Here is a 23,051-nt window from a genome sequence, read left to right as displayed (position 1 = left end):
GAAAAGCTTTGTGCTCCAGAATCACAGCCGCAGCTGAAAGTTAGTTGGTTCCGATAAGTTTGCAAAATGTTGCGTTGCTGCGCGTTATAGATTTGTGTAGATATATAATAATATATTAAATATAATAAATAAACCTGTATTTTAAATGTATAATCGTACTTTCAGGCAACTGTGTAGATGGGAGACAAGCAGATACGTCTTACAACGATCTAACAATTATTATCTTCTACTTATAAGGCTCCACAGAAGCTTTGCAGCGACAGACATACATACATGGGTCATCATACACAGCCAGTACAGTGGTCTGTAAAGTGCTGTTTAAAGGGTATCAAAGCAATTTTATGGGCTGAACCAACAGCCTTTGGTTCAGTCTTATTAGTTTACTAGGAACTGGTCACAACGCTGAGGCATATTGTATCCAACGCCTCGTTGTGGTAACTAGTACCTTAATATTGGGTGCGCACGCACAGCATCTGTATGCAGAGGATGGGCCCAATTTCAGTGTAACGTGCTAGCTGCATTCAATCCAGAGGGATTTAGTACAAAAATCCCCCCCAAAACAAGATAAAAACACCTTTATAGAGGGATGTGAGATTAATAAATCCGCAGAGTGGGAACAGTAATTATTCAGTAATGTGAGTGTAACAGGAGAACAACGTTGGAATGTTTCATGTAAACAGTCCGAGTGCCGAGTGACAGGTCAGAGTCCAGCTGTCAGTGACTCTCACTAACTGGATCGTAGTCTTCTCTCTGCAGAGGTCACAGGGCCGGTAAAGTTTAGTTTTAAACAGAATTAATGATTCACCTTCAGCTCCATAAACACCAGTGACATTGGCATCATGGCCTGGCAGTGCAGCGATTGCATTAACTGGGTAATGGAGCATGCAAGGTCATTATATAACCAGCATTCTCCGTAAACCAGCCGGGAGCTCTGCGGCTAACAAAGGCCTCAGTCAGCGGGGTCTTTATTGCGCACTAAACCTAATGAAACATTATTAGAGCACAATAAAACACCGGAGCTGGAGGTCATGTAATGTCTGTATGGGCAGAGGGCAGTAAACATAGCAGTATCAGATTAGATATGGAATCAGAGTTATGGTGGGTGAAAGCCCCCTGTGGACACAATATTAGATACAATTATCTAGGGGTCTCACGCTCACATGACACACCCAATCCTGGGAGACCCTCTTCAGCTGGGTACACCCCTCTGCCACCCTCCAATCCCTATAAAAAGGTGACAATAAACAGCCGATTGTGACTTGAAAGTTATTTTATCTCTGCAACACTTGGGAACCAATAGCAAAATGCCCAAGGATCAGATGTACTATACGACCGAGCAGCTGGTCAGCTTCATAATAGAATAAGAGATTATCAAATTACAGGAAAAGATCATTTTTGATTTCTGGATCAAATAAATTAATTAGTGTCATATTCTGTAAAAAACAAATAATGTATAACATTTGGAGCAAATTCATCTATGGGGTGTAAATATGCACCTGGACAAACCATGTATCATATGTAATATACAGGCCAGGGGCCGGTGATCTCAACACCGTAACTTTTCACCTGAGTTTTACAAAAATGGTCTTGTAAAGAAACTACAACAAACTATGTATTTTAGACGTGTAAAGTTTCATTGGCTCAGTACTGAAACGCCTGGATTGGTAAAGCATGGAGAGCAAATAAGAAATCAATAAAACCGTTTTAAACAAATACATACAGTATCACAAGAAAATATCTAGGAATTAAAAGAAACTAATGCTACGAAGTAGAAAAGTATTGAACATAATGAGGAAGGTGGGGGTAGAGGGATCGGTGGAGAAGCGGTTAAGTTGTTAAAATTAGAAGGGACTGTAAATTTACTATGGAACAAAAAGAATGTAGATTAACATGTGTGCTAAAGGAACTAAGTTCAGTATTGACAGAACACAATTATTTATAAATTATGGACATCCACAATCTTTAAAAAATGGAACAAACTGGAATCAGGAAATTATCTAACTGTGAAACTTCTATCACAGGTAAATTATGTTAAGAGGTTCTGAGGGAGGAAATTCTGAAATATAGTGCAGAAAATAATTTGGTAACAGTGTCAGCCCGGCTCCTTGAAGGACTATCCGGCCTAAAAATAGGACTAGTTTTTATGAGAAGGTGAGTTTCGCAATGGATCTTGGTTGTTCAATTAATGAGATATGTGGAACAATATGCACTAGACTGTTGTATATGGAGCTTCATAAAAGAAAAACACTAGGCCTAGGGGGAAGAGAATATATGTACATAGACAGAGAACCAGTTAACAGATTGAATGAAACAATCAGAATGTGATAACCAATTGGTGGTTTAGAATATACACCATAAATTAAACATTTATAGTCAGCCATCATAGCCAAATGTATACGATATCAGCTGACCACATATTACAGTGCAGCTTCATGAGGATATTATCTACCATACTGATACGCTAACAAAGACAAGAAATATATATATACACACACACACACACACACACACACAGGTATGTGCTACTATTCAGTAGTATCAGAAACTTACATCCAGGACCTATACAATTGTGTATGAATGGGACACAACAATAAATGTTTGCACAAAACTCTACTGAATGCAAAGTGCATGTAACGATGACAGCAAATCTAACCGGTACACAAGATCCTTTATTCTACCATATTCCCATAAATAGATCCAAAAGTGTGGGCCGCTTTCTAAAATGACCTAACAAATGAATCGGCCTCCACCACATACTACCACATATCAGGGCTGTTTTAGACGCCTCTATCCTTATGTCTGATAAAATCACATTATGTATAAAAAAAAAAAAATAAAAAAATAAAAAAAAAAGGTCTGATGACCTGATCCAGTTGAGAATTATTTTATTGCTGTAAATTTATTTCTATACACAATCTAGTGGACATTTTGTATTAATGTTGTTTTATTGTGTTAGAAAGCTTCATGTGATATAAATGAACATACAGAAGTGTTAGTATTAAGTAAGAGACTACACTGGGGGATAAATAACATGGTATATCTGTGTACACCGCTATATGGATAAAAACTCCAATATAGGACCAAAATGTATTTTAAACTTCAAGGTGTCGAGTGCAACAATTGGACAGCTGGCGCCATGTGAAAACTATTTGACACAGAAGCATAGTGAGTACGCTGGTGGAGGTTATGGAGAGCTCCCGCCACAGGTGAATATTACGTTTTTTTTGAATCACAAATGACAGGGGTCCTGGACATCAGACCGGCACCATTTTGCTAGTTTGGGGAAGGGGCGTTTAGTTACACAAATCTACATGGTTTATAAATGTGATGAGCTTGTTAACCCTGATCCACAAATTCCTGTGACCAGATTTGTCACCCCAGGTAAGAGCACATATTGTAATTTTTGCTTTTCATAGACCAAATATAATATTCTAATTAACAACGTGACAAGACCAGAGAGATATTGGAAATCAATATAGTAGAACAGAGATCAGATAAAACTTGTATGTCACATGAAATTCAAGATTCCACTGCAGAACCCTTTAACCTACACTTTGTTTTTGTGTTATTATACTAGGACTGTGTGAAGGTTTTAAAGATAAGTATTCATCCGTTCAAACTCGGTCTCACTAAATTACACAATATTCATTTTGACCTTAAAATGATCACTGTTAACGCGATCTGCAACTAAATATCGAGATGAGAGATCCCTCGCCCCATAATAAACATAACCCACACTAAGGTCCAAACACCCCCAAAGTGGGGCCTGATGTATGGGGGTACTTCACAGTGATTCTGCAATGGATGTGTAGATTCCCTTATCCATCCCCCACCCAGGAATAACATTTTGGCTGCGTTGACTTTTCCTTCCCTTTAAAAAATTAAATTGCAAAGTCTTGGAAACAAGACTGTAAAACCTCTGAGTGTTATGTGTGCTGCTTTCATGTTCTACCACAAAGTTAATTTCAGTGATGAGATTAAGAATACGAGGAAGCATTCTGCTTGCGCCCCCCCCCCCCCCAGACTCACCGTGTCAGCTCTTCACGCAGGTTGTTGGGCTCAGAAGAGTAGAATTTGACACGGAGATGGAGACAGTAGGGTGGTCCGACTGCAACAGAAACATCAAGTGTCACATTCATCTCATTTAACCAGATGTAATCAGTGACCCGAACATGCACCTTGTCAACATCAGCTCAGCTCTCAGAATTGGGAAATTAAATCAGACAAAGAAGGATTTTAACCTATTTCTTAGAGGTACTGAAACTTCAGCAGTTACTCCCAGACGGTTTAAATAGGAAATAGATGTGCCCCATACCCAAATTGTGGTATCTCCTGTTCTGCGCCACCCACCAGAGTTTTGCTGTCTGGCAGACATTTTTTTTTTTTGGGGGGGGGGGGGGCGGGGGTTGTTTGTATTTGTGATTTAAGAACAAGGTTAGGGCATATGTTTGAGTTGGGGTTTGGACAACACTAGCCTACAGCCCAAAACCAGATGTATGAGAAAAATGTAATTCATTTCGTTTCCAACTAGAAGGCGACCGACTAACACCTGCCGGGGAGAGGGGAGCGGGGGAGGCGTCTGGAGGGCGAAGCAGATCGGGGCTCCAGCACTGAAACTTAGATATTACCATTTTATAACTGCGCTCAAATCATGAGCTGCTGCTGTAACAGAGTGTTGGGCTCAGATTTACGTTTCTATGCAGAATGCCCTGAATGGGGAGAGGGAGAATATGCAGTCATTTGGCTGCACTGAGAATCTATATTAAACACTCTTCAACTACAATCCTGGTAGATACAAGTATCCCTGAAGGATCGTCGCTTTGTAATTCCAGCACGTTCTGGAGTCCTATCACATACAGCCTCACGTGTAGATGAAATGTTACATTTATTAAACATAAGGAACTTGCAGTAAAACTCAGCCATATACAAGTAGCAGATGTTCCCAGAGCTCCAGAAAGCCACAAATCTGCTACTTTCTGAAAGTAACTTTACTACATAGTAACAATTAAAGTGATGTCATTTTCCTGATGCTAAAAAGTCTAACTATATTTATATGTTTGTGCAGGTAACTTAAACTTTGCTATTTAAAATTGCCTATAGCAGTTTATGGTAAATTGACTATTCCAGACCTATAGCGGAGGATGGCAGTTTTTCACAACACCTCCGGGTGATCGCAACCTCCGTTGCACTCTGCAAGTACAGACATCATGGGACCAGGAACCACATTCCCAATTAAATCATTTTAGAAGGACGTGACCGATGACAGGGATAGTAAATGGTCACGTCTGGTGGAACTGCAGGATGTGTACTGTGAGGTCACCTGCAGAACGGTTGTATGTAATCCCTACACCGCTGCACACAGGATTATGTCAAGTTCAATGTCTGAGCGTCCGTGTCCTTACATTGCGTGTAACATATTAACATCAGGCTGCGGTACTTACTCTTCACTTGCTTTTTGATACTCTTGGTATGATCCAACCAGTGCTAAAAAAATAGATTAAATATTAAATTTGGTAATAATAATCTGTACACAAATCTTATTCCAAAAGAAAGGGACGTCCTGCAGGTCATTATGAGATCCAATCACGGTCATGAGAGGTGGCTACATCTAATAATCAATCAGAAACCAGTTTGTTTACAGACTTGTATCAAGAGATTAACAACGTTATCCAAACAATCAGCTGATTGATTACAACTCAGCCGCCTTCTGATTGCTACATACAGTCCCAGTGAAATGTCGCTGTGCGGAGAGGCTCCTTGGTTACACAGCAGGCGATACAACGGGACTGTGCGCAAAACAGGGAATAAGGGACTTTTAAGGTTATGAAAAGGCAAATAGGGCTGTAAACATTTTGCTGTTGCCATCTTGTAGAATTGCAACTTTACATAATCAATAACTAAACCGAACCAGAAGAGATGCAAACGCTTGTGACCATGAATTTAGTGACACCCCACCTAGCGCAGTTTGTGCAGAGAATGCCCCCTACTAGAGGCTCCAATCCGCCACCTCTCTGTGCCTGTCTCAGAGCCGCTCCGCTGCCAGGAATGTGGGGGAGATGAAAGAAAACAGGCTCACAGATGAAGGAATACAGCTCTCCCCCCCCCCAGACCATTACCTCCCCCACCCATGTACAGCTGGGAGCAAGAAGCCGGGATTAACCCCGTGAGCTCCAGGGAACAATGAGTGGAGGTGCAGAAAGTGAAATGGAGTCAGACAATGAAACCACAACCAACGCTGTTACTCATTAATGAGTCATTAATTCCATTTAAACATGATAACCCATCATCTACTCATTTAATGTTTCTGCAAATTATACAGATTGTGTAAACTGAACTGATTTTTAAAAGGCAGCTACTACCTTAACCACAAGCTCAATTATCTGCTCGGTGTGCAGGAAAAACAGACTAACAGGAATGACAATAATAATATTATATTATTAATAATAAACAGTCTCTGATTCAAAACAAACATTCAGCGGTGCAGTATAATTTGTCATACAGATTGTGTGTCAGGTCTGGGGGGGGGGGGGGGGGTATTATTGGTAAAGTGAATGATGCAACAAGACTTACAGGCACTTGAGCAGAATCCATGAATTGCAACCCAAAATAATCTATCTCGATCAGGTCCAGATGATACATGATCTGATCAAACAGCTCCTGGCCTTTGGCTTTTTTCTAAAATAAAAAGTTAATAAAAGGCGTTATTGAAACCAAGCGACACCTGATTTATCACGTAGAAAAGACGTGACGTCACCTCATACAACGCTTTTGATAACGGTTACAAGATTATTCTCTCTCCACATGGGTGGCCCAATCTCCAAGCAGGAAAGTTAACAAAAACAAAAAACACACAACCCACAGCCCTTCCAATCCGTTTACTTATATGGATATAAAGCAAACGGTTACAGTTCAAACAATAAAATACAAGTTGACCGAACATTAAAAGACATCTGGCAACATTCACAAAACAGAAACACACAAAAAGCTCATCCTGGTACAGAATTTAATGCTGTAAATCTATACACAACCTATAAAACTAAAACCAACCTATTTGAGTCAATAATTACTGTTAACACAGGACAAAGATGTCTGCAGGAATATTACAGAGTAAGGACATAAGTTTGTCATTTATGACTAAACCATTACCTCAATTTTTAGTTCCAAGAAGTTCCAGAAATATTACACATTAGGTTATGTTTCTACCAATTCCTTTAAGTAAAATATATTTATTTTCCTTTATTAATAAGCTATTAGTTTTGGGCAGTTTCCTTAAAGAAAAACAAAACTATGGATGGGTCTTATCTTGTTTTAGAGATCAGTAAAGGAATTTTCTTGCATTCCTTACAGACACTTTAAACAAAAAAAAAATCCTCATCAAACTGAGGGACCAGAGAGAAGAGTGTGGAAAAACCGGTTTATTGCTGCCAACAAACCCAAGTGTTTAATGCCAGCAGTATATTACACTTGTCACTGCTGTGAGAGGAACAGAGGAGGGTGGAGGGCACAGAGATGCTCAGACACCCGGTAACAAGAGATGCTCCTGCGGACCAGGGACAGTCTGGGCAAGGGCTGAAAAGCCCCTTTGTGCCACTAATGAGCCGATCCGGGACTCTGCTGTTTGAGACCTTCAGTGTCTCCCACATTCCTCTCCCCTCCCTCCAAAACGCAAATGACCAAGATAAATATTTACACAGTTCTAATGGTCCCAGGAGAGAGGGCAAAATATTTCTGCTCACATGACAACCTTTCCACCACTTCATGTTCAATGCCTGACCCGATTCTTCCCAGTAATCCCACAACAAAGAGCGGTTACTGTTTCTGCTTAACAATCATTCAGTGCTAGATGCAAGAAAGAAAAATTCAGGAGCCAGTAGGTGAAGGGATAGAGCCATCGTATGGCCCAGCGGAGCAAGCCAGTGCTACATAAATAAACTTTATATAACAATAGTATCCTGCTCAGCGCATCTAACATAGAAATGCTCTTTTGACGCTCTGAGCGAAAGGACACCGTCCGTCAAAGTTCTGGTCAACACCTAGAAATCCCTTATTCCTGGGCACAGGTCAAAAGTAGGGACACAGACACCCCATCCTGAAAACAATTCAGATGGCTCATGGGATGTAAACATCGGCTTAGTCAGCAGTTTTTTTTGGCACAAGAGATAGTGGAGGCAACCTAGAAAGAAGCTGTCTTGGCCACTACTAACCGCTCCCATTTAAATAATGGGTGGACATCTTTTTTGTTAAACATAAATAACTGTGAAAGGCTAAGAAGAATGTTGACATCTCCCTTTCTCTCCCCACCCCCCCCCCCCCCTCAGTCTGTTATTAATGATTTAGGATTCTGGACTATCATGGCAACCACAGTCACATGACACATAATGTAGTGAGCAGAGAGGCTTTGAAACACCACTCTGAGCTCAGTCTGCACTGTGACATCCCCCGGACCCTGCATGACATACTGAGAGTGGTGAGCTTGTGTTATAGATTGCGTGTCTGGTGGCCATTGTTTGTTTGCCCACCAGAGAGTTTTTGAAGAGGATTGTGATTTGTGGGATGATAGCTAAGGAAAATGACTATCCCATGCATACTTTATATTAAAAAAAAAAAAAAAAAGGAAGATTAAATTGCAAATTAAGTACTTTATTTTAAGAAAAAATAAATACAACTTCTACGTGGAATTGCTGCTTTAATTAAAACTTGTCCACATCAAACAGATTCTGTAATTTCCCAATTAGAAAACAAAAGCAGTCAGCTGGTTTGGAAACATGGGGCCAGTGAAAGGTCACCTGTGATTCCATGTAAAAATTCTTATCCTTCCCCCCCCATGTCATATATACCCAAAAGAATCTGTTCAAGTTTTTAGTTTAAAAAAAATAAAACTATATTATATATAGACACTTTTGGTGCTCAGAGACAGAAAAGTGAAGTAATTCCAGGCAGAAGGTGGTCACCTTGTTACCTACTGATACAGAGCGGGTTTACCGAGGTCTCCCAGCTGGATGCTCAGTAACAGTCAACGTGGAAACAAAAACCTCCACCTTGTACAAATATTCCCGGCAATGTACCAAACATTCCTGGAAGAAACGCTTATAAATGTATTCATGGGACGTTTATAACACAGAAAAAGGAGATGCCGAGGACCCGGTCCCTGGGTAGATCCTCCCCCGTACACACAGGGTACATTACAGTAACTGTTGCTACAACTTCTTACATGGAAGACCCAGAAGAGTAGAGGCACCTAATTACTGGTCTATCTAAGCTGCTATCTTACTTATTGAACTAAGGACAGACCTGTGTGTGTACTGATCATGTGTAAAGTAGTCTATTGTTGTCCTGGGTGTCATTTCCAAGCACCCACTACTCTGTCAGCACTTCTGTAATTATTTCTGTGCCATTCTGAGTATTTTCTGGGAGATTTTTAAGATTTAAATGTAGAGAATTCTAAAGAGAAAGAAATCCCAGAACATGGATGCGTTACTCCTGAGGGGATTTCATGGCCATAGGTCAGGGAGGTGAGCGCTTCCTCGAGTCAAGGTTTAATCTTACTGATAACAATGGTAAACCAGAGAAGAGAGGAGAAGGAGGTCTCCATTCTCTGGCAGAGGTTCGCAGATAAGAGAACACAATGGTGGACACAGACTCTGTCACAGACACATTCCAGCCATTCAAAAGAGGAAGAGTGTGATCGTGATCATAAACACAATGCACATTGTTCTGCAGGGGGGGGGGGGGGGATGTAATATATTCTGGAATCACTGCCAGTAAAGGCGCCAATTACCAGTCTTCTCAAGGACACCAGGAAGAACAATTTGCAGCTCAATTCAAGGCTGAAGATTTTTTTTTTCTGCATTTCAGCTTCCCAAGAACAAAATATATTTTTTCTTTTCACAAAAAAAATGTCCCCAGCTGTATTCTGCACTGAGTATTGTTTATTTGTCATAATTTATTTACATAGCGCCCCCTTATTCCGCAGTGCTGTACAGACAATATTTATGTACATCAGTCCCTACTCCAATTGGATGTTATATTCCTAAATTCCCTACAACATACACACACACACACACACACACACACACACACACACACACCCTTTTTGGCAGATCCTACCATGTATATATTTGGAGTGTGGGAGGAAACGCCCTACCCCCACCCTCTTCATCTACACTGTGCCCATGGCTGGTGCTTCCTAGTGTTATGCAAAGTTTGTTTTCCCTGTGATCAGCTTCAGATTCTCCTCCTTTGGGTAGGGACGTCACTGCAGGGAGAGAGTTTTTGGCTGCAGGACCCTCTGGTGGGGTAAAGTCTATGTAAATAGACAACGAGTGACCACAAGGGCAAGGGAACACCTGCAGCATTTTACCCTGAGCGGGATAACTTGGTTCTCATGCTGCGTTCTACACTTGGTATCCTGACCAGGGCACGGATGGAGCATTTACCCACAAAATAGCCGCTGTCTGTAATCATCGCCTCCGTATAAAGAGCGCGCCGCCGCTCCCCGCCGCCGCTCCCGGCACACGCAGCACAGCGCCGCTACCCCACCGACGTTCTCGGCAGGCACAGAGCCGCTCATCCCAGACGACAAAGCAGCATATTACACCAGAAAGTTTTACGAATATTACCATAGATTGTGAGCAGGGCCCTCTGACCTCTTTGTTTACTCAGTATTGTCTTATTACTGTGTTTTCCCAAATTGTAAACTACTACGGAATATGCTGGTGCTATATAAATAAATGTTGATGATGGGTTTTCAATTTTGGAATCTACCACCACTTTAAACAGGGCAACAAATATACAAACCCCAATCTTGGTACCTTCGGACATCATTAGTGGTGATTATTGTTATTATCTAGAAGCGCCACAGATTCCGCAGCGCCGGATACAGAAGCAAGTAACAAATAGATGAGGTGATACATGTCAGCAGCACAGAGGAGTGTGAGCGACGCTATGGGGACCCACAGAGTGCAGCAAAAGACGTGACACGATGTACGAGGGACAGGAGCCAGACATGGGACAATAGGTAGAGAGGACCCTGCCCGCGAGGGCTTACATCCTAAAAGGTCTTTAACTACAGTGGCCACGACAGGACATAACTGAGTGATAACGGTAATTATAAGCTACATCTGTCCCTATGCAGTGCTAGAATAATATTTTTAGTTTCATTCCACGGATCCCTCAGCGCATCTCACGTGAGAGCACACAGATCACATGACCCAGCTGTGACCGCTCCCCCGCCTCTCACTAACTAATAGCATATACAAAACACATGATATAGTTAAACAGTGAAATAAAAACAAAACATCAAATAGGTGGAATAATCCTCATGTGTAACAAAAAATGTCATCTGCGGTGAAACCCACAAACCCTTTCATATTTACACATGAAATTGTGGAATTCTCTCATTTTGAAGGAGACTTAATCAATGTCACAGACTTGGGTCTCCTTACAATTCACCCAAGGTGGTTATTTTTGTTATAAAGACAGTTGAGCTGTATTGTAAAGCGCTACAGACAGAACACATCTCACTTTACACATCCTGTAAACACAAACAGAAACCTTACATTCCAAAATCAGCATTTAATGCTACACCGCCCAGCATGTCAAGTTCAAAACAATATCAATACAAAACCATCGGCTTAACCTCATTTGTGTCACCCCTGTCTCCTCCATCCCAACAATAGTTGATATTAATCAGTTTTGTGGGCTACAAGGTTACATTTCTGAAAGTCAGATTATTCCCATGAACGGAAAAGAACAGATTCAGCGTTTCCCTCAAATTGTAATGAAATTTAAAATCAGTTACCAATTTAAATATTTGGGAATAAATATAACCTAGAATTATCAATGGTCTAAAATCCTCCAAGAATGAATTTCTCTAAATTAAAAAAAAAAAACAAAAAAAAAAACTTGTACATTTCTCCTTTTATCGTTGATCTTTTTTCTGAAATTATGGTAATAAGTACAGAACTAGATTTATTTATACAAATTAACTGCAATCCAGATAAAGCATGGTTTAGACTCAGTGTTATGACTGTTCCATGGAAGTTCTGCTGTCCGTCAGGCTTCAGGATCGTAAAACCATTCATGGTGCGTACATATCTCAGCCAGATTTCGGAGGAATCGTGTGGACGTCTAAAGTGTAAACATTCTCATGCAGAGTTTTATCAGAACATGTGGGAGTGTTAGAAAGTTCTGGGATAAAGCTATTTCTGAATTCCATCTTTACCCTACACCTGACCACGTCATGCTCCATTGTTGATAATTGGGATTTGGGTGCGCAGAAGAGATTGGTCGTTGCTCATTGTCACAAAAAATTTCAACCCCACCTTTCCAGGGAACAGTTAAACATTTCTTACTGCAACTTTTGTATTTTGACCGATGACCATTTCTACCATATAAACAAATTGGACAGCCCCAGACAAAGAAGTACTAACAATTTATGAATACACAAATTGGTGGCTCTGCTGTTTCTCTGTGAGTTTCTGGAGATATTTAATCCTAGTTTACCCTGCAATTGGGGTACTATGATGAGGAGTTGGGGGACATGGATGGTAATGAAAAGTTATTTTTGTGGCCGTTTTTAATTTATGGTTTGGAAAAACTTTATGGGATCTAAGTATCACACAGAGATGCTATGCAGGTATGGTTAGATGTCCTATAATATATTGAACGTATAAGGAGAGGGAAATAGTTAGGAACTCATTTAAAAAAAAATAAAAAAACAAACAAAACAGTAAAAACGCCAATAAAACCAGCTCCAAATAGTGCGACCACCATGTGTTGAGTCATTTCAATATTTCATTTTGTGGCTTCCATATAACTACTACATACAGAGCAGCTCTTGCTGTATCCTTCCACCAAGTCTATGTAACGGCTCGTACATGCCTTGGAATATTCCTGCATTTTCTAGAACACTGTAACACATCCACATTTATTGAACACATTTAAAACACAATGAGTAAGTGCAATCATTGTCTTATACATGGACCGTTATTGGAATCATTTTATTTATGTTGGGTCGTTCTCAGTTTTCATGGCTTTAACAAGCATAAAAACACTTTAATCCTTCGTCAGCTAAATGCAGGAAGTATATCCAGGTCAGCCGTTTAAACTGGTCAATTAATCGTGAGGTGATCAAGCAGTAAGTGTGTTGTACAGGTCTGATTTTCAATGACTTAATATGGAGCCTAGATGCAGGCAATAAAAATGATTTATAGAGGCCCAACGCACGCATGCTTTGCTGCAGTATGAGTACAGCTATGTACGAGGAGGGGCGAAGGACTCTCATGGCTGCCATTTATTCCACCAGGGTAAATGCTACATGCTTGTCATCAAAGAAATGTAATTATTCTGATCACCAATTGAAATAAACAACCGTATATTGTCCAGGGATTAAAGTACAATACATAGCACAGGTATGACAGTGGGAGGTGGGGGGAGCAGACCTACAACTCCACTCAACAGTGGTTGCAAATTGCTTCCTCTTTGTGGAGACCCAATTTAAGTTAAGCGCCTCAGTAGAAGGGTCTCGGGGAAGGATCCCCAATATTCAGGAGATGCAGGGTAGAGTGTGTTTTGTTTAAAATAAAAAAATATTTCAAATAAATTTGCGGGAGGAATTTTTTCCCTATGGACAGTAGACTTCCTGTCTAAAGTGTACTCAGGACAATGTCTGACATAATATATAAAGGAGCAGTATATTGCATTAGTCTTTATCGCAAATACCAGACACCTTAAGGTTCATCAGCCTGCAAGATCTTTTATAAATAGTGAAAAAGTGGTTCTTTTATATACATTATAGGCTGTTTTAATGTTAGAGTTAAAGATGGAGATTACGGTGTAATCTTTTTTGGGAAAATTAAAGTCTCAAAAAAACAAAACAAAAAAACAAGAGACAAAGAGCAATTCATAGTTTACAAAACGAAAGCTTTGTCATAACCAAAGATACCCACGAGGTGATGCAGGGATTGGTTATTGTGACCGGACATTACCGCCCTGTGTGTTACAGCCGGAGGTTCCAGACAAAGTTCCGCACATAAAATAAATAACAGCTACACAACAATCACTGACACTCACCGGTAGATCCACGCTGACGTCGCTCCCATCCAGCAGGGACACTCTACACGTGATCACCGACTTGGCATCTCCAGCGGCTGGGATGTGGGTCGTCGCCTTCTGGGCTTCGCGGAGTCGCTCCTTCTCCACATGCCGGCGCATGGACCGGCGCCCAAGGGTGCGCCGGAAAAAACTGAACATCTTTTGGCTGCAGAGAAGGAGGAACAATTAAAAACCCATATTCCAGATCAGCAGGATAATTGTGCCACAAAAAAAAACACCAGCTCCTGACGTTACCCCGTGCTCTACGTGTCCTTCAGTCTAACCCAACATACATGAAACAGTCCAGAAATCTCTAATATCTGGATTAAGAAGGTAAATTGCACCAATGTGGAGTCTGTACAGATGAACCCGTCTCTGCGGACTGTCAGCTGCCGTATAACCGGGTGATGAGCAGCTGGCTCGCTCCGGTACTTTGGGCAGTGATCTACAGAAACAGTGACTCACAGACACACAAACCGGTTTCACCAACTCTCTGCTTACAGTCTTATGTCTGAACATGTAAAGTGTCACAACTGCTTCACTGCAGACTTTCCCCAGAGCCAAATAATAGAAGATTGTAAGTTTCTGGGCACATTACTCACTGAACGACCCAAAACATGTGCAGAAAACACACACAAGAACTAGAAGTATCACCCGGGAAACCTTAGTTATTTATGTAGTTCTGCTGCCATTTGTTCAATAAAATGGTGTTTATTATATGTGTATTAGCAATGTTTTTAAACAATGGTTATGTGAGTAAATGGACAGGCGAAACCATAATACCTGCTGACTACGCAGCTCTTTAAAGAGACAGACTATGAGGGTGGCGTGGTGATGCCATGATGGGGGCGTGGCTATATCACTATGGGGGCGTGGTCTAAGGGTTCTGAAGAGCTTTACACAGAAGTCAGGTCTCACTTCTTGGTAACTTATACTAGGTCTCTGACAGTGTCAGGTTATCAGTAACAAAACTGCTGTCTATGGCTAGGCACCAACTACAGAAACTTTCTCCCGATGAGATATCGTTAACGATTTTACTAACGACTGAAAGCCCCGATCCGCACTCCGATTCATGTTGATCAATTGAGGCAATTATATTAAAATAAATCGTAATAAATAAGCAGTTGTGACTGAGCGTACACTATACACAGACGAGCTGCTGAATGAACGGTGATGATGTATTTCTTTTTCCGGAATCTTTGTTTGTGGAGATGTTTCGCGCTGAGGTGCAGACCTTTATTTACATATATTTATCATATTGCTGCAGGGGGGCCGTATATCGGTTCTGAGTGAACGGAGTCACAATCTTTTGAGAAAATGTTATGACAGACAAAAATCGCAGCCCAGAAGCTAAATCCTGCAAAATTTGTGTAAAACGTGTATAATGTGTACACGTGGATCAACCACCTGATCGGAACTTCAGTCGTTGGTAAAATCATTATAGGTAACATAATGTCCTAATAGTCCTAATCAATTAGTGACCAAATCCCTGAAATGAAAGAATCTCAGAAGCAAAAGGCAGAGTGTAACACGTGTCACATTTCTTAGTAACAAATGTTGATTAAAAAGCCATTAAACCTTAAAAGTGAAGGTTTCAAATACGAACCATGTATATAAAATACACCGTTCAGGGTTACCCCGACACCCCACTGTTATACGGTATTATCCCTCCTCCATTACAGACAGCTGAAGCTCCTCCCACATCATTAGCATAGGACTCACAGGTTATAAAGCAGATTCTGCAGGTATCTAGGTTACGGTGACATCACTGGCCCCGCCCCTGCGCATGAATCAGCCAATCCACACAGTGCACAAATTACACCAAATGTATACAATATCCATACTGTGCTACAAACCACACAATGGTATTACACTAAGCTTTTTGGCTTCCTTTATTCTTCTACGTATTACTAGAGACCGGTAACATCCCCCATTAGTCAGCAACAGCTGACTTTGAGAGGTTTGCTGATCATCCACGAAGAGCACAGGATGAGGTGTCCTGGGGGTACCAGATTGTCACCTATGTATTACATACAATAAAGCGCTGCCTCTTTTGGGGAGACAGATTAAGGCCACATTGGTACTTGGTGTCTTAGCTTAAAAAATTAAAATAAAAAAAGGAATTTGAGCCCCACAGCTGTAAAAGGGGAATAAACTGCATGAAATTCTGTTTAAAATTTCACAAACTCTGCCATCAAAAGGAAAACAAACTAGCGGCCATTAAAAATAAATACCCCTCCCCCTCCCCAAATATAATATTATGCTGTCTGTAGCCCGGCCTGGCCAACATACATGGACCTCCCCATCAGGGAATTCACAGGTGACTTTCCACATTCCAGTATTTGAACATCTGTTTGGGATAATTATAACATTTGCCTGTTGTACCCAAGCAACCTGCTCAGCCCCCAGTAATGCAAATATCCAGACATTGTCTCACTGCAGCGATAAGAGGGTCAGAGAATGTGTCACATGGGATCGTTGCAGCCACCTGATCGGAGCAGTTTCGCAGCGTTCACATCACAATGATATTATTGAAGACTGAAATAGGGATCACTGATCCCGACACATAGACAGTATTGGAAGAGAGACGATGGACAATGAGCAGAAGGAACGCTGTACGCCAGACAAAGGCAACCAGTGCCTCGCCAGCGCTGGAGGAACTACAAGCCTCAAAAACTAGGAGGGCATGCTGGGACTTGTAGTTCTATTACATTATTGTAGATCCTCTATTCTGCTCTATCATTGCTCAATCCATAGACAACTATTTAGATCTACAACTCAGAGCAAGTAATCTAGTAAACTGTTTCGATGGAATCTCAAACAGGTCAAAAAGCAGGGACATCCCCCCCTTCATCTATGAACTATGAATCCACCACACTATATATAAAGCACATTCATATATGTCAGTGAGACCTGCGGGATGTGAGAGGTTAACAATCAGGTAGCAGTCAAGGGACACTTGTCCAGTTTAAGCAGACACCTCCCAGGGGGACAGAAAACAGGTCAGGGGACTGCATTTAGGAAACAATCAAGATAAATGGCACATAAAGATAATGTCTGAACAGATAATACGTAGCTGTCTCAGACAGACTTGTGACACAATATTAGTGTAGAGGGGTCAGTCTGCAGCTGTTGGAGGAACTACAAGTAACAGCATGACACAGAGGGAGTACATTTACTCAGTGATAATTACAGCTACATAATGACCACAGAAGCCAGGCTGCCCCCCACCAATTATACAACTACACACCTCCAACTCCTACACGGCTGTGTGTGTGTGAACCAGGCAGTCATGCAAATAATCAGTCACATTCTTGTCTGTAAATGGTCTGTAGACAACCCTGCAACCGTGAGACTAAAGTCTAGAACAGAGGACTAACAGAATATAGATGTAATGCAGAAAGAGAGATCAGTAATAAATGATGGGGAGTCCCAAAAATTTTGTAGCCAACAACTTCACAATGTACCTGTCAGAGTTCTGAGCAATCTAAAAAGAAAACTATGATCTAAGTAACCATTCATGATAAAATCACTTCTAAAGCTGCTCAACCTCTGGTCAGGAAGAACAATTGCTGTGAAATTCACATCTATGTAAAGATTCAGAGTCTGTCTGATCATTATATGACCATACTGGGCTGGATCTGTGGTCTACAAGGCCAAATAGCTGCAGGACTGTGTGTGAGGTCAACAGAAGCCAGAAATGATCCAGCAACTCGCTATAAGACTAAATCTTGCCCAGCGTGAAAATAATATATATATATATATATATATATATATATATATATATATATATATATATATATATATATATATATATATATATATATATATATATATATATATATATATAAATAAATACACACAGAGTGTCAGGGTAAACACCCGCCCCAACAGCAGCCAAACCTGCACGTTGTACAAACAAACTAAAAATACTTCAGAGGAATAACAAAACAAAAACAACTGAACATATAATAAAAGGCAAAACTTGTAAAACTTCAATTATACAAAAGGCTACAAAAAACAAACAAACAAACAAAAACACCCTCAACCTTTGATGCAGATATGGATTTTCCAAGGATCCTGCCATCGGCACCATACTACTGTGAGTCGGACAGAACTTTTTTGTACCATTTATTACGGCTTATTCTGTGGCTCCGATGATCAGAAAGAAAAATCTGACTGTAATCCGCATTCTTTTCTGTGTAGCTGCTCAGTATAACGAGGCGTCGCTGACGCTCTACAGACGAGGATCACAGACGCCGATTACAGAATATTTACAACAACCAGCAAAAGAGGATATTGGTGCAATAGTGTAAAACTACTGACCTATGTTGCCTGTTGGTTAGATACACTCTGCTAGACAGTGTATCCACATACCTGCAAAGGATGCTGTATTAGGCAGATGTGGCTGTAGATACGGTGCCGGCCTCCAACATCAGAGAAACTATTATATTATAACAATCAGATCTTTCACCAGAACCATCAGCTTTTGAAACTTCCGATTATTTATATATATGATCATTCAGAAACAATCGCCTCACACACCACAATGTGGGTATTAGGGCACAATGTTGCCCTATATAATCATTTTACTGAATCAAACACTTTGATCCGATTATTTAACGACAATGAAAACGCAAATATTTCCAACCTAGCTGAGCAACTGTATGTTTGTATCTCGACTGCGTCATATCCAGGTTATGCTCCGCACAGATCATCCACCGTCTAATGAACAAGGAAATCTGGACATTTACATACATATAGATACCCGGTACAAACACAAACTGGGTACAAACGCAGACCACAAGTGATCAGGCTGGCTGTTTATATCTAACTGGACGTTTGCTTTTTGACGGACGTCTAGCGATGGAAAGTCTGATTCACGTCCAAAATTAGTTATTTAAAAATGTATTTTGCTCCACTTATATCCAATGTTCACCACATCGATTTGTGCATATTTGTCCAACGTTGGGAGATTCACCAATGGGCCCTGGTAGCAGAAACACATGAAGCTTCTACCAGACAGAAATCTTTAGGAGCGCAGACTCTGTAGTGAAGCTGGGTACACACTACAAGTCTTCCACCCGATTAACGTGCTAATCACATGATAAACGACCATTAGGTCTGATATCGCATTAGTGTCTACGTTCCAACGATCTTGTTTTATCGTTCCAAACCTCATAGTATTGTTTCATTTGATTTTATAACCGGATTAAAAAGCTCTATAAACGATGGAACAATGTTGTTCCGTTCTGCAGTGTGTAAGCGCTCAGCACCAGCAGAGTCAATAGATCTTCACAGAGTTTAGAGAGTCACCATCTTTTCAGCAGATGGTTATGACAGATGAAGAGCACAGATCTGAGGGTAAATCATGTAAAACATGTATAGTGTGTACACAGGAATCGGCTGATCGGGACTTGGTAAAATCGTTCAGGAGAGTTTTCCTGCAGTATATACCCAGCTTTAGCGATATCAGTGATCACCTAACAGCAGTGGGGGATCCAATCTAAAGTGGTTGCAAATCATTCTTTTGAAAAGTCTCCATTGTGTGTACAAAACTGAGATAACGTCTATTATCTCTCTCTCCTCACAAGTGGGAAATGGAAGCAATTCCTACCCATCCCCTCAGATAAAATTTCCGATTTAAGATGCAGAAAGGAAGGTGTTGGATTACCAGGGTGCGAGGGGGTAACAAAAAATGCATCCAGTGGACACATTTTTATTTCATTTTTTCTTTAAATAAGGACTGGCTGCTCGTCTGGAGGTCAGAGAGTCGAATATTTTCCTCCAAGACCTTTCCTGGGCTTGGCCGTCTTGGAGGACCCCATAGACGCTGTGTTGATTAATATTCAGCACACAGTCATGTTGTTTGACATGAAATATGAAAACCTTGGGACAGAGCCGCTCTAGGTAATTTCTGTGTAGTTTGATTCCCGCCCATGGCCTTATCTGCGTGGCATTTGTATGTTCTCCCCGTGTTTACGTGGGTTTCCTCCGGGTGCTCCAGTTTCCTCCCACAATTTTGATCCATATTATTAGGGTAATTGGTTCCTGACAAAATTACCCCTAGAATGTGTGTTGGGGATGGGGATTGCAAACTCCACTGGGGCAGGGACTGATGCGGGTGATTAACATATTCTCTGTAAAGCACTGTGTATTATGTAGGCACTATATAAATAACTGGACCCAAGAGCTGGCTCTTGGCTCGATTCATATTACGGTCACTGTGAGAACAACAAGGAGGACGTGGCACTAGGCCTATGTAAAAACAAAATTAAAAAAAAATCCCTCACACAGGGCGGAGGAGCCGACCTTTTATAAAGTGGCCAAACCAGAGAACTAATCTGAGGTGACACAGAAAGGTCACTGACCTAGAAATAAAAAAATAAAGTGCGACACAGAACTGCGCAACACATTCAACACAACTCTTGTCTGTGCACAGCAGCTTCACACTGTGATAGCTACACACAAAGTCGTCCAATCCTCTGAAATGATCCCTACTTTTCCTGCCCCAGACTCTGCGGTTTCCTTTTATCATTGTAACAGCTGAGTCTATACTGAGTCACCACCTGCATGTGATACAATGTCACACAATCACTACCAGCTCAGGGATAGCACCTGCAGCCCCCCCCCCCCCATCACACGCCTGTAACGCTGCACCCCAAAATACACATGTGGGACACACAATTACCTGGGAACATGTAAAATCACTGACAATTTGTTTCTAACACACAATATTCAGCCCGCTCTCTGGTAGGTGCATTGTATGGTGCAGAACGTAAACACAATAAGCAACAACATCCAACTATTCAAATAGCAAATAAGTAACCTTTATATTGGTCTAAAAGCCCCTATATAACAGAATACAACTCACATATCACATGCACCCATCAAAACATTTAAAGCACTGATTAGTAGTCACACACATACACACACCCAATGCACAGGGTGTGTACTCTGAGGAATTCAGGAGAAACTTGTGGAGGTAACAGAAGATTTGGTTCATAGAAATCTACAACCCAGACAGAAATAACTAAATGCAACTATTAAGGCTGGGACTCCAAGATGTCATACACAGGGACACATGTGTAATACATCCATGGATCATGTACAATGTAACAACCTGTGTGATCACACACAAGCTACACTAATAACACAACTTAGATGTAACTAGAGTATAATGCATCCTGCAGCAGCTGCTCATACATGTGTCATACACCGGGACACATGTGTAATACATCCATGTACAATGTAACAACCTGTGTGATCACACACAACAAGCTGCACTAATAACACAACCTGGAGGTACCCACAGTACATCACATCCTGCAGACACACGTCCGGGTGCAGCAGCTGCTCATACATGTGTCATACGTGACGTGCACTCACCTCAGCGTGTGTCCGAGCTGTACTCACTCTCACTATTCACATCTCCCAGGAAATGGCGTCTGTGACTGGCAGACTGGGAGCTGCTCATTTAAAAGGGCGACAGCGCCCCAGCCGGTGGGGTCCGCAGCGTGAGGGAGGGGGCGTCCCGGGGCCCCAGCTCCTGTACACAGTGTGTGAGTAACATTGTAACAGTATTATCCTTCTCCTCAGACAGGGAGAGGTCTGCAGGGCTCAGGGCACTTAGTAACATGAACTAATAGAATACACAGCGCTGTTTCCAGGCTACATGTCTGTATTACATACACATTCAATGAAAATAATAATACTATGTGTCACTGTATCTGCGCAGAAAATTAATAATTCATAAAAAAAATAGCTGTCCAAAAACTTGCTTTTTATTTAATTTCCACTGACGAAACTGTTCTGTTAAATGGAAAAATGCGTCAGACTTTGGTACTTTATGGGCCTCATTTAGAGTCGGACGCAAAGTCCGTTTCAGGCGCATCCTGCACATTTCCACTGACGCGTATGCGCACTAAGCAACAGTTCCCTGCAGTTCCGTCTGCTTTTCAGACGCAGTGTACACTGCGCCAGCTTGCGTCTCAGTACGAGGGAAAGGGCGGAACACAGAGTTATGTAGGCGTGACCATGAATAATTTAGATACTATGGGCGTCTACCCGCAAAAACTACCCTAGTCAGATCAAGACGCAGGTAAAAAACCAAAAAAACAGAAAAATTGTGGCAGTAATTAGATAGCGCAATTAGTTAGCTGTGGAACTGGTCGCAGCTTGGTAGGGTATTACGGGTGGGACGCAACTGGGGTTGCGTGGCACTATTGGTCTATATCATATAGATTGGAGTCATCTCTGATATTTTGGATCGAACTTGGAAAAATCCTCCATTTCTCCCTGGATATACAGCTGTTATCAAGTTGGATAAGTTATTTCCATAACCATCTAGTTGTTTGAACTGTTTTTCCTGCGGTATTTATCCGTCTGCTAATGAGTCCTTTATGAAGTTTGCACATTTCCTCTTGAAGCTGCAAAGGAGAGTTGTGGAAAGAACTGTAAAACTGTTATATCTGGTGATTTGGGGTATATTTACTAAACTGCGGGTTTAAAAAAGTGGAGATGTTGCCTTTAGCAACCAATCAGATTCTAGTTATCATTTATTTAGTACATTCTACAAAATGACAGCTAGAATCTGATTGGTTGCTATAGGCAACATCTCCACTTTTTTAAACCCGCAGTTAAGTAAATATACCCCTTGGTCTTAATTAATTACTGTTATTGGACAGCTATTTTTTATGAATTATTGATTTTACGAGCATATACAGTGACCCATATTATTATTTTTAATTAATTTGTGCGCAATAAATAATTTTAGCTTAGAAACAGTGCTCTTTTATCTGTTTGTTCTCTGTTTATATGCTCACAGGTACAGAGTGCTGTGTTTTGGGAGCTGTGATCCAGACTTGTTATGTTGTTTACATGACTCTTAGCGCCTGATATCATCATCATCAATGTTTATTTACATAGCGCCAGCAAATTCCATAGCGCTTCACAAT

The 23,051-nt window shown here is 41.1% G+C and overlaps 1 protein-coding gene across 6 annotated transcripts in view; it reads right to left on the bottom strand.

Moving 5' to 3' along the window:
- Nucleotides 1–21,585, bottom strand: part of EPB41L5 (erythrocyte membrane protein band 4.1 like 5) — a 48,930-nt gene extending 27,345 nt beyond the window's left edge. For 4 of the 6 annotated variants that reach the window (XR_012678329.1, XM_075181132.1, XM_075181136.1 and 1 more), the window contains exons 1-5: nt 21,484–21,585; nt 14,074–14,260; nt 6,571–6,675; nt 5,442–5,484; nt 4,030–4,108 (exon numbers count right to left, since the gene is read on the bottom strand). Coding sequence is in view for 5 of the 6 variants with exons in the window: in XM_075181132.1 (XP_075037233.1) it covers nt 4,030–4,108; nt 5,442–5,484; nt 6,571–6,675; nt 14,074–14,253 (407 nt within the window). In the remaining variant the exon portion in view is untranslated. Of the gene's footprint in view, nt 1–4,029; nt 4,109–5,441; nt 5,485–6,570; nt 6,676–14,073; nt 14,261–14,349; nt 14,532–21,483 lie in introns of those variants that run through there. The other 2 variants (XM_075181133.1, XM_075181134.1) reach the window with 2 other exon arrangements.
- Nucleotides 21,586–23,051: the final 1,466 nt, after the last annotated feature.

The sequence above is a fragment of the Mixophyes fleayi genome, chromosome 7, assembly GCF_038048845.1.
Source record: "Mixophyes fleayi isolate aMixFle1 chromosome 7, aMixFle1.hap1, whole genome shotgun sequence".
NCBI lineage: Eukaryota > Metazoa > Chordata > Amphibia > Anura > Limnodynastidae > Mixophyes > Mixophyes fleayi.
Note: the sequence above shows the minus strand (reverse complement) of the source record. Positions and strands in the feature narration are given on the sequence as shown.